This window comes from Podarcis filfolensis, assembly GCF_964270895.1.
Source record: "Podarcis filfolensis genome assembly, chromosome: 1".
NCBI classification, from domain to species: Eukaryota; Metazoa; Chordata; class Lepidosauria; order Squamata; family Lacertidae; genus Podarcis; species Podarcis filfolensis.
In genome coordinates this window covers 7447117-7460244 of record NC_139604.1, presented here as the reverse complement: position 1 = coordinate 7460244, position 13128 = coordinate 7447117, and the positions used below count along the sequence as shown (strand labels likewise).

At 39.7% G+C, this 13128-nt stretch overlaps 1 protein-coding gene across 9 annotated transcripts in view; it reads left to right on the top strand.

Annotated features, from left to right (window-relative positions):
- The window catches only part of ADAM23 (ADAM metallopeptidase domain 23), a gene marked incomplete at its 3' end in the record, with an annotated part of 78249 nt that extends 65780 nt beyond the window's left edge, over nucleotides 1-12469 (top strand). For 4 of the 9 annotated variants that reach the window (XM_083628269.1, XM_083628272.1, XM_083628270.1 and 1 more), the window contains one exon: nucleotides 8532-12469. In XM_083628269.1, the coding sequence (XP_083484395.1) occupies nucleotides 8532-8764 (233 nt within the window). Of the gene's footprint in view, nucleotides 1-142; nucleotides 238-8531 lie in introns of those variants that run through there. The other 5 variants (XM_083628271.1, XM_083628273.1, XM_083628276.1 and 2 more) reach the window with 4 other exon arrangements.
- Between the last annotated feature and the right edge of the window lie 659 nt (nucleotides 12470-13128).

Here is a 13128-nt window from a genome sequence, read left to right as displayed (position 1 = left end):
TAAGTTTGGCCCTTTTTCACAATGTTTGTTTAAAGTAATTGAATAGCACACTTATTTAAAATTGCTTGATTACATTTCCCTTGATGTGAATTAATTAAGTGGTTGGTTCTTATGTCTTTCTTCCCATAATCCTTTGTCACAGGTCCTAGCGCCACCAATCTTATAATAGGCTCCATCGCTGGTGCCATCCTGGTAGCAGCTATTGTCCTTGGGGGGACAGGATGGGGCTTTAAGTAAGCAATGCCGCATGTCTTCTCTTCAGTGGCTATGGCATATCTCTCTTCTGCTTACATCACTAAATTTTGAGTTCCTGCTACAAGATCTCTGGTAATATTTTACTGTAATAAATCTGTGTTTAGTGAAAGGGCTAAAATATGCGTTACAAAATCTCAAAGTTGTCACCAGGATGCAAAGTTGTCAAAATAGCAAAACCAGTAGATTAAGATTAACGACCTCAATGAATGTGAGCCAAAATGCTGATTTAAAATGGGGAAAGTACAGCGGTACCTTGGTTTATGAACTTAATCCGTTCCAGAAGTCCGTTCTTAAACCAAAGCGTTCTTAAACCAAGGCGTGCTTTCCCATAGCAGCGGGGGACTCAATTTACAAATGGAACACACTCAACAGGAAGCGGGACATGTTCTGCTTCCAAGGCAAAGTTCACAAACCAAAACACCTACTTCCGGGTTTGTAGCATTCTTAATCAAAGTTGTTCATAAACTAAGCTGTTCTTAAACCAAGGTACCACTGTACTGTTTATCTGCTTGTGCTGTTACAAACACCTTATAGGAAGTTTCCCATTATGGTAGGAATTCTAGAGTCTAGATGTACCTGCTCAGATATCCAGGAACTAGAATATAAAAATATACACTAGATTGACAGATTGTATGAATTTGCACCTTCTCAGGGGATCTCTTCCAGTGGTAAAGCACTTTTCAGTGAGCTGCTTTAATCATGCAAAGTACAGCCCTGAAGGTTGGTGCCTCATTATAAGTCTGCTGGCAGCCTGCCCTCTGCGTTCACAGCAGGCATGGAATGATCAACCTAGCTGTCTGAACTGATTTTTAGAGCAAAATTAGAAAATATGGAGAATGCATGGCTGTTGTCCTGTAAGCAATAGTTGGTATCAATGCAGCACCTTGACATGACCTTGTCTTTTGAAAGTTTCTTTGTCCTCAGTGCTTCTGCTTAGCTGCTGCTTGCTAGCACAAGGGAATTTTCAGCACAGTGAAGCCATGTCCTGCATGTTATCTTGCTAGAAGAAACACAAAGCATTTGACGGGAGGGAGGGAGATAGTGCTGATGGGTTCTCAATAGCCGTGCATTCTCCATCATGCTAGTTCTGCTGTTGAAGACTGCTGTTATGTACAAATGCATTTAAAAGATGAAAAATCACTTTGGGTAAGGGAAAGGTTAAGACCTAACTCCTTCCCTGCCAGTCTCTACTCAAACTATATATTCCCTTCTCCTCCCCACCCCCAACAGCTTCCCCCACTGTAAGGTTTTGAAAGTACATTTGCTAAAGCATTGAGATGACAAAAAATTAAGGCATACTAGTCAGTGCCTGGTGAGTTTACAGAAATTCGTTTGCAATCTCTGCTACTCTTTTGAGAAATCCTTTTTCTCACAGAGTTTACTTGGGAACCATCCCTTTCATTTATAAGATAACTGCTAACATTAAGATGCTGTGAGATGTGAACCGCCCTGTGGATGAAGGGCAGTATAATCAGTAAATAAATAAATATGTTCCACCAGTTGTAATTAGAAGTGAAGATTACTGTGACGCAATAGTCCAACAGCATCTGAAGGACACCAAGATGGCTTCCTCTATTGTAGGATTTACAATTTACAATTTACAATTTACAATTTACAATTTACAATTTACAATTTATTTACGGCTATTAGCCCATAAAATATGTACAAACATAAAAACACAGGGACATAAAAACAGAAATATCCGACAACAGAAGGTGAACACCACGATGCAAGGGTGGGTCATTGAGCAGAGCCAAGTGACAGCTTGGGGCCAGGAGAGCTCCAAGGGACAGATCACAGAAAAGGAAAACTGAAGACGAACTCCGACATGCACTCTCATCATAACAGTTCGATTAGTTTTGATGTTGTTGTTGGTTTTTGGTGGTTTTTGAGTGTGAGATAACCGCATTCAGAAATCTCGCCACCTGCAGAGTTACAGAAGGATCTGTATCCTGCAAAAGCAGTGTGGTGTGTGACTCAACAGGCCTGCCAACCAAGCGCAGTAAAGCAGGACCCAGGAATTTAGCCCTGGCTATGCTATGTAGGGGACAGTTGAACATTATATGTGAAAGAGATTCAACAGTTTCCCCGTCACACACGCATAGCGGAGATACCAAACCCTTGGAAAATCTGTGGTTCAGCAGGTTCGATGGAAAGACATTGAACCTTGCACGACATTGAACACTTGCCTTTTGGCTAAGATCAAGTGTAGTATCTATTGTAGTATTAGAAGCATCTTCTCTATCTCTTTGCAAACCCTTCCTACCAGATGGCTCTTGCTGTCAGTATCTGACAGCACAGATCATCTGGGGTGAGAAGGAAACACTTGGATTTGTCTAAGTTCTCCCTTTCTGCATTGCAGAGGGTTGGACTGGATGTCCCTCAGGGTCCCTTCCAACTCTTCAATTCTATGATTCCACCTCCTCCTACCTTTCCCATTCAGTAGATGATCTGCACTATCTTTCACTATATATAGCATTGTAGTTTGGGGAAGGTTCTGTGAATGCAGCAGCTACAAGTACTGTTGCTAGGATTGCCTAAGAGCCACATTCGTTGTTGGCCAGCCTTCTGCGGGGCTCGTGCCAGATGCCACACATACTCTTGCCTATGCGCGCACACACACACACACACACACACTGTTGCTGATCTGCACAAAGCAGGTGTTATCACACTCTCCGCTCATCAAATGATCAATCTGATATTTGTGGAGTGGATGATTTGCATATTTTTCAAGGTGCTGGGCTCTGCCCACCCTAGTGCAGTGTCTACATAAAAATAATTATTTTGCCGCTGCCACCAAAATTGTGGAGTCTTGGTGGCAGAGCAGAAATAAATTGTTCAGAGGTTGGATTAGGTCCCCAAACTTTATGCCATGCTTCATGCCATTCAAAACATTCACTCGAAGGTGTTGGTTTTTTTGAGACGAACCCCATTAAATTAATAAACCACCCATTATCCATTCTGAACCACCTGTGATTTATTATCATTCACAAATGCTCTCAATCTTTCAATGTAAATAGTCATAAAGAGTTACGCTAAGATGGTATTGCTTGAGCATTTATTTATCACGTCGTTTTTTTACATACAGAATTATGACATAAATTCAGATCTGATCAATATTGCAGTTTACATACGATCAGGAAATATAATGCTTACCTAAAACCAACATTCAGTTTGTGTAACTGATCAGTTATTGGAGCTCAGATCCATGAGGCAAATTACTTGCCTCTTAGTGGAGTTCTAAGTTTTCCATGGAAGTTTGTGCATGCTGACACTCTGTATCATGGGATCACCATAGTAAAATCATAAGTCTTTGTTGTATGTGTTGAATATAGAAAATTGACACAAAACCCCATCAGTGAAGTACATATAAAAGATTCAAATTTTGACTTCAGGCACATATATTTCTATTTTAATAAAGAATGTGTGGGGGTTTGTGTGTGATTGTGTGTGTGTCAATGTACTTACTGGGTTATTAAACTTCATGACCTTTAATTTTACCACTGATATTCTAAAAGTGAATAAAGCAAAGTCTGTGTTTAAATGAAGGCTTGAGCCACACCAGCCCTCCCTCCCAATTTCCTTATAAACTACATAATACTATATTGATCCTTTTGACTTTTGTCCATGCACACTTTAGTCATTCATCTGTAGCATATATTTCCCACTTAGATAACACTTTGCATCCTGTGTGTCATTCTAGTGTACAATATATATACAACAAAATAATTTGGTTCCCCGGTATGGACAATGGTTCTCTAGAAGTATCACAGTAAGTTCTCTTATTAATTTAAAATGAAAGTATTTTATTCTGTAGCAGAACCTCAAATATGATGGCCTCGCCTAGCTCACAGCTTGAAGTGCATGTTTCTTTGGGGTAAAACTGAAAGAAGTATTCACTGTGTGGAAGAGACCTAGCCCAGGTAGGCCTCCTTATATTTTGCTGCTTCATTGAGTATGTGTGAGGGTTATTGTGGAGCCTAGAATGCTTATGATAATTTGGTAGGAATGGAAGAAAGAAAATTCACTGCAAAGCAGCAGGACGCGGCTCTGGTTTCAAAGGTTTTGATGGTGTCTGTGTTTCAGAGCTGTGTCCAACACAGCAGGCACAGAACCATACATTTCGTTTATGAATACTCATTTTTCTGAACTTTATTTGGGTTTGGATCCCGATTTGTGCAAGCAGGCGGCCACTCACTCCAGCAGAGCTTTCCTTGGCCCCTTGTCTACATTGAAGCCCAGCATCTTCCGAAAAGCCACTTCTGATTATCTGAACAGGGTGGGAGAGGGGGCATGGGGGCCTGCAGAGGGAGGAGGCTGGTGAAATTCAAGAGGAGGCAAGGAGTGGCTTTTCAGGCGGCACAGAGGACCCCATTGAAGACAAAAAGGGTAGGAAATGTCTGCTTAAGCAGTCTTCTGCTCATGCAGGTCCAGATACAAACCATTTTGTATCCAGTCTTCAGAATTTTAAAATAATACTGTTCAGTTGAACAGTACAAATTTAGGTGTTCATATAAGAACTTTTTGATCTGTTTTCTCAACTGTGAAAGGTTTCACTTAAATGACCTTTCTGTTTAACTTTTCTAGACACAACCGATTTTCCTGATAATTTCATTCATGATTTTCCCAAACGTTTTGCCCTAAGCAGCCTTATAATAGAGAACAACACAATGTTGATGATATTGTATGGGTCCTCTGACAACATAAGAAGAGCCTGCAGGACAAGCCCCCGGTTTCTATGTGTGCACCCATAAACGACTGAAATACGTGTGCATGGTTTTTACAATCCTTTTAATTAAAACAAACAAACTTGAATTCTTTGTAGCATAGATAGGTGGAGAGAATTGTACTGAGACGCTGTGCATGATGGAATATGTACATTATTCTTTTTTAGCAGTATCTTCTCTCTTGCGGTGTGATGTGGCAGGTACATGTCAAAAGTGTTTTTAGTGTACGTGTTAAGGCAGGAAAGGAATCAACCTTGACCTCATGCAGGGTGAAGAAGCAGCACTGTGTTTTTGTAAGACTGGCAGTGTTGCTCGATTTCTATCTCTGTAATACGTTGTGCAGAAGCTTGCCCTCTCTCCTTTCCTCTCTTTGTACCAGAGATGGTACAACTTCTTTGTTTGTGGGAGACTATAATCTGTTTTCCTGACTGTTGCCCAGGGGCTGGAAGCATTGACCTCAGTAGTGAGGCTAACTCCATCAGTAAGAATATAAGTGTGCAGGGCATGTAGGCAGGCACAGGTGTGACAACACATTGAAAATCTAAATGATTGGTGTATCATTGAAGTGTGTCCCTCAGGAGCCACATGAATTTGCTTGAGTAGCAAGATTTGCCCTGTGGACTGTTGGCAACCAGCTCTTTAAATCATGAATGAGCAACCTCTGGCCCATAGGTATAGTTAGTCCCACCCCAGGTCCCAGTTTGGCCTGTGAGGCTGTTTCCCCAAAGCCACACCCATCCACTCTGAACCTGGCATCACATGGGCAGCTACGATTGAACAGTTGCGAGCCTTAACGTCTGATCAGCTGATGGATCATGACAGCAAGCTGCTGGCGTCAACTGCTGTAGTGCAGCCGATGGAAAGCATAATAAACATTTGAGGGCTGGTTGTATACCAGTAGAATAATCCTGGGTGGTTTTAAAAGCTGCTGAAGGTGTGAAAACTCAGGTCACTCTAGTTTGCTTGCCATGATCTCACATCATGCAATTAAGCCATACATTTTGCAAATAAGGGAAGACCACAAGCCTTGTTTCATTGTTGGGCTGATATGCTACAGATACGGCACATCTCTTTTCTTCCAACAGACACAGCAAGTACTGTTTTCTAATGTTAGCCTTGTCAATATACAATAATTAAAGGATCCAGTATGAGGGAGGGCAGAGGAGATGCATTCTTTATATTCTTCTCACTCGTTTCATTTTGTATGAAGATCTGCAGAATTTTTTTTTATAATGGAGGGTGAAATGCTTAGTATTACCAATGTACTATTTTACAAACAAAGATAAAGTGATGATGTGCATCCTAGGGATTTTTTTTTTAAAAAAAAAAGAAGAAGAAAGACATTTTAAATATTTTGAAAAGAGGAAAATATTTCCTGGTCGAAAAGACAGTTTCTGAGTCTGCAGGTACTTTTCTTTCTTGCTTTGCAGTGCAGAAAATAGCTATATCCTTTCCCCACCCTCCTTTGCTTTCAGTTTTTAGAGGGACATGAGACAAGATGGATTCTACTTAGCGTTTTCTTTGGGGGAGGCAAGAATAGTAGCTTGGGAAGTATGGAAACCAACCTGAGGTCTGAAGATGTGATCTCATGTCTACAGCGTCACAACTTTTCATGATTTCTTAGAGGAAAAATAACATGCAAACTTTTACTACCAAGACGGTAGTTAGCTTATGATGTAGTCTTGCGCACGCTTACTTGGAAGAAAGTCCCATTGAAGTAAATGAGACTTACTCTTGAGTAGACATGCAAAGGATTGTACTGTAAATATTAGTACTGATAGCTATGTAGTTTTTACCTCTATTGAGATCTGAGTTTTATAAACTGTCAGTTACATTTTGTATGTTGTAAACCAGAGCAAAAGGCTTGCCCATAATTGCACTGTTTAGTTGCTCTTGAACCGCATTGTTTTAGTACCTCTAGCAATGCAAGGTTAATTGTATTATTGTGAAAAACTGACTTTGAATTCATATAATTTAAAATACAGGTTTTGGCATTGCTTTCAAACTCTCTCCATCATGAAAAGCATTGTGAGGTATGAAAACGTTGTTAGCAAAGACAGTGTCTCTATTATTCATACTAAATTTCAGAGTTATCCATTACTCTGTTGTGGCTAGAACAGCGAGAGTCCTATGGTACCTTTAAACACAAAGTGCAAACCTGTACATGTCTGCATGTCTACTCATTGTAAGTCCCATTGAGTGCAATGGAGCTTACTCCAAGGTAAGTGAAAATAGGATTGTAAACTAACTGATTCATTATGGTTTAAGCTTTTGTGGATTAGATGCACAAAATATTATTCTCAGTTATATATGCACGTAAGTACAGTAAAAGAACATTCAGTGAAGCCAGTAGGCTATGTGATATGAAATGCAACAGGTCTGCAGAGAATCATGGTCTATCCACAACAGCTGCCATTGGTGATACTTATCTTTTTGGCAATTTATGCTGGTATTCCAAGGTAGAAAAGTAAAACGAAAGCAAAAACCTGATCTCACTGCATTAGAAATGTCAGACCCACCACACCATTACTGAATGAGCAGTAGCGAGATTACTCCATTCTATGGGAATAATGTAATCACTGTGGTTAATAGCACATATTTCTGTGTACGAAAGGCAATGAAAAAGGGTTCTTATGCAAGAATGTACTGATCTGCAAAGTGCATGTTTGAGTTAGTTACGTGGCACAAAAGCGAAGCCTGAAAATACTGTCTTTTTGCTGTTATCCACAACTTACCACAATAAGCGCAACAGCAGATGTTTAAATTCTATTCACTGCAGCCACCGTTGCAGGAGCATGCAGTGGAGGAGACCCAAGGCTTTTATGTTCCTTGCCGTTAGGGAATCTGTGAAATCCTGCTCTATGTTTTACTGCATGACAATTTGGTGGCGGTAGCGGTACACATGCCCAGTGTTAAGACTAAATGCATGAGCCCCTTGCTTGATGCCCCACATAAAGCCAGATTATGGGGAGGTTGCATCCGGTTTTTGTGTTGCCTTGTAATGTCTTGCTGTTTATTTATATACAGTACTGGTATAATAGGAGAATGGACGTTTCTACAAAAAGTTTTGTTTGCTAACAACAGCAGCAAAATTGCAGTGGCGCAACTAACACGTTCTGGTGTCCATTCTTCTTCACAAGCAGTTTCTTGGCATCTGCTGCTGGAGACTGGAAGTATTTTGTTCCCTATTGTAGTAAAGGCTTGCACGGGGGACCCACAAATTGTTTTATATTTTGGCCTCATTGAAGCCTTTCAGAACAGCGACTTTTGCCAGCAATAAATAAATCTATGGCATATCAGTGATATTACAGAAAAGGGGGTGAATACAGCTTCATATTCTGTAGAATCCTTAAGAATTGGTATCAGAATTGAGCTTTAACGCCCATCCTAATATGAAACGGGTTTATTTCCAGTTTACATCTCTAGCGTCTTAGTGTGAGCCCTTACTACATAGTGTAATGATGAAAACATGACCTTGTTTTCAATTATGCCTAACTGACATATTTCTTGTTTCCCTGTCTTACTATTTGTCTCCTCTTTAACTGGAAGAAATGTCAAAAAGAGAAGATACGATCCAAGTCAGCAGGGTATCTAAGGAACTCCTTGGAAGAGCTTTTCTGTGCATTAATGGATTCCAGATATGGTGGCTTTTTGTAGTAGCTGCACAGAAAGTACGTCACTGCAGAAGAAAATTAAGACGAGCAATTTACTACAAATGGAAAGTGGAGATACTTATGAAAGGGCTGAAGGAAAACTTGTCCTTTTCGGAGATTCGAATTTAAGAACCTCCTCCACTCATTTCTCCTTTTTTTAAGGTGATAAGAAACGGGACAGATGTTATAAATGAACTATTTTGGCCGAACTTTTTTAAATACAAACAACAGAGCAAACAAATCAAGTGCAATAAGAGAACTGTTTCAAAATAGTCAAATAGGTAAAAAGTTTCATAACTGATAACTTGAGTTCGCATGACCTTTTAATATTAACGACAGACTCCAGTGGCATGATAAGCTAACTTTTGAAATGGTAAACTGCATGGCATATATACAGCAAACGAGCTAACAAGCTGACCCCAAGCCAAGTCTGCATACCAAGAAAACAAACCAAAACTTAGAAATGCTGATTCTGGGCACTTAGGAAATCACGTTCCACCAAGATACACTATTCTCCAAGTTGTACAACCCCTTCCTAATATATATTCCTCATTCATCTCAATTTTATTTTGGGGGCAACCTTATTTATGGTCCTGCAGGTCTTGTATAGTTTCCAATATAAAAATGAGCAATTTTTGCCATGCCATTCTCATATAATGACACATTTTCCTAAGGGTTTTGTTCTATGTGTGATTCTATCTTCTCGGGTTGTAAAGCTTTCTTAAAACATTGCTCCCCTTTTAAGTTTTTGTAGCATGTTGTATAGCGGGGGTTCTGGGCTTGCTCTAAAAGGCATATCGCATGCAGACACAGGGAGTTCTAGCAGAAAACAGGCGTGCTTTTTAAATTTGTATGCTTGGAACCAAAAAACAAAAACAAAAACACCCACCCATCCAAAACCTATTAATATGTATAAAGTGCATATGTATGCAATGAATCTTTTCAAATGCATTATTTGCTGTCATGCAGATATTTTGTATATAGTGTAAGAAGTCAACACCCTCTCAAATCAATCACAGAAGTGCCAAGCTTATAACTCTTTAATTTTACCATCTGTTTTCCTTTCTCGATCTCACATTATACGAAAGGAAAAGAAGCCTAAATAAGCCTTAAATACCCATAAAAATACTGAGAGCTTTTAACAGGTTAAGGCTTTCCCATGTATTGTTTTATAGTCCCCAGCACCACCTCACCTCCCAGGTCCACATCCGTTTATAAAAGTGATCCCAATAGCCATGTCTCTTCGAGTTTACCTGCGCAGTATGTATCTTTCAAGTCACAGCCTCGAATGTTACTTCCTAGACTATTTGTGGTTACTGTCATGGCTCAGCTCCCTTTGGCCAAATAAAGGTATCATTGTATATGTTCAGGTAGCGCTTCTCCATGCTTAAGCACAGCGGGGGGCTTAGGTGTGCATTATTCTCCCTCTCCTGGCCCACAAGCCTCTGAGCACTGCTATCGGGTGTAATCACAGATGCGAAGAGCAGCAGTGGCACCTGCCATTAGCACGCCGCAGTGAGTTGCATTGTGAATAAAGCTGGCTGGGCTACACTTCTGCACGGTGCTTGTGAAAAGGCTTTATGCTGAAGTCCAGATCAACGTCCTTCTGCACTGCTGCTGCAAAAACGCTTGCCAATTTCCCACGCCTTTAGTGGCAAGTCATTCTGCATTCAGCCAGCTATGATTTTCAAGATGGCAAGTATCTCGTAACCCGATTCCTACTGCATCAGATGGATATGAATAGAAAGCACTGTACATGCTTGGTCTGGTTCTCATTTATGTCAGTGGTAAGCTAATTTTTGATTACAATTGGCCTTTGGTTTGTACTCCAAAAGCTTTCGTTCTGGTTACAAATATTCAGGTACCCTAGTATAATTCAGCTGCTCCGGTAAAAATGACCTCCAGTGTATATTGATGTAAACATTTTACCCTTTTAAAATTATTTCCCCCATTGCATAATTTGGAATGGTCTTTAAAATGAAGCAAGCTGTGATACTTTTAAATTTACATTGAGTTAAAATTACATTGAGTTTACATTGAATTTAACTGTAGGCATTAAGTTAATGAAGTAATGGGAGGGGAGAGATTCTTTTCATTCCTCAAGCTGCAGTAGCAGTTGTAGATTATCACAGTGGCCCTCACCCTATAATCCTATAACGTTTTGTGGGCAAGTCACAGCGGTTTAGTGGGTGACAGTTTTCACAGAGTTATATACCTGATTAAAATGTACTAAAGACGCAGTGGGAAGGCGGTGTTACTAGAATGCATCTTGATTCACAATGCTCTAATAAAGGCAGTCTTGCAGGCTGTGTATCTTACTTCCCTTCTTAGATCTGAGTCTCTAAAAGCAAACTATTACCTGGGTCACACTTAGTGGTAAGGCAAACCATAGCTTAGTGCAAGTGGGCTCGTTTCCAGAGAGGAGCTGAAGGCTGCATTGCACCTATTGGGGTCTTGCTACTGATCTGTGCTAAGCCGTGGTTTGGCTCAGATGACCTGCTAAGCCAAACCATGGTTTAACTCACTGCAACAAGAGGACCGGAGGAGGAGCGATTGGCTGCAGTCTCTGGAATCCTTCATGCTTGGGTTGAGCCATAGTTTGGCCTAGTGTTACGTGCAAACTGAGCCAATGTGTTCCCTTTCAGGTCTTCCCACTTGCATCATGGTATCGATCAGCAGAGCTATCTTGCTTCATGTCACTTTGCTTTTGACCATCTCTGGGATAAGGGTATCTAAATTGGTGCTGGGGTCTCCTTTTTGGTTCTGTTCTGGGAGCGACGTGGTAACCACAGTAGACAACGCCATTCAATATGGTTCTAAAAATCAGATTGTTGTATTTTTAAAAAAATCTTGAAGTGATTCAAAAAAAACATTGTAAATGTGCGATGTGATGTTTTTAATCAGACCACACTGGTCCCCAATTATGTATATATGGTAAGAGTTGGTGTAACTTTTTGTTACACTGGCAGTTTCATAAGAAATATTATTTCTTGTCTAAATTTCTCCTCTGCTGTTCTGTTATGTGTATGTGTGTTTAAAATACACAAATTTTATGTATAGAATGTAAATGACCACGCAACCACATAGCTCACAGAAGTGGATTGTAATGTTTTCTGTGGTACTAGAGTTATATAATCAAACCTGTTAAGGTAGGTACTTACTTTTTTAGAATTCATTTACCACATTTTTAAGAGAACATATGTTGCCTATGTTACTTGCCTTTTTTCTTTTTTTTACCACAACCAGTGTCATTTTAATGGTGTTTTGACAGAATAAATGTTAAGTTACCATTTCATCCACTATTCTTCTGTTCCATAAAAAGGGTTCATCCTGACAGGAAAATGTATGGAAATTTTATATAGCTTATGTTGATATGCTGCATGACCCCACTGAATTGAGCAAATTCTCTACAAGGGGAAAGCTCCACTACGCAAATTGAATATATATATATACATATATAAATATTCTAGGTGCATGTTATAATAAATTACATAGAACTGGAGTTTTACAAAGTTTTCTTTACTATGCAATGATAGGTATTGCACAAACTTAAAATTCAAAGACAAATGTCTGAGGAACTTTACAAAAGAATACTTGAATTTATTTTTGATCTAAGAAGCTTTCAGTCATATTTTATATTCATTGTTGCTTCCACTATTAATCTTCCTTTAAAATTGTTTGTAATTCTTTTTAAAATGCACAATATGACAAACCAGTTTTTGTTTGAAGTTAATACTCATTCATACCTTGTTGGCTGCTGATGAATGGAAATTCAGTTGTCATTGTTCTGCATATTAGTTAAATGAGTATTAAAGACTTCATGAACATGGAAAGCTACAACTTCTATATCTTTCTTCTCAAATTAAATTTCTATGTTCCACATCCAAAACTGTGTTGCAGTTAAAAGATCGGATAGTACTTAACACTGGAGGCAACCGTTAATCAAAACAGTTTATATATTCACTCACGGGAACACTGTCATAAATCTCTCCCATTGGTAAAACTGTAATATTGAGTTGGTTTCTATCAGACATCAAAAATAAGAGTACGACTGTAGCTTAGCATTACTCGTACCTCTGCAGGGTCATTTCACACATTGCAGAAAAGATGGTCACTGCGTTTCTCGTTCCATATTTCTTGTGACATTTGGAGCACATTCACATGTCTGGAAACACATAGTGCCCATGGAACTGCAAACAGCCAAGGCTCCCAGGAAAAAGTTTGACGTGTGTGGTTTTTTTGAGAGACGGAAATTCCATTCAAAAATAATAGCGCTCATATGCTCAAGCTGCATTGGTAAGAAGCAGCCTTAATGATCTGACCCTGTTATTCGGTGGATTAGGAGTATAATGTACACCAAGGAGGGAGGAGGGCAAACCAGAAGCCTGCTTGAGTCCACAAATATCCAATCACTCCAATCTGATCTGGCGTTTCCTGAGCACTTGGTGATCACCATTAGTACTCTGGAAACAATAGAAAGTTGGAGTCCATGT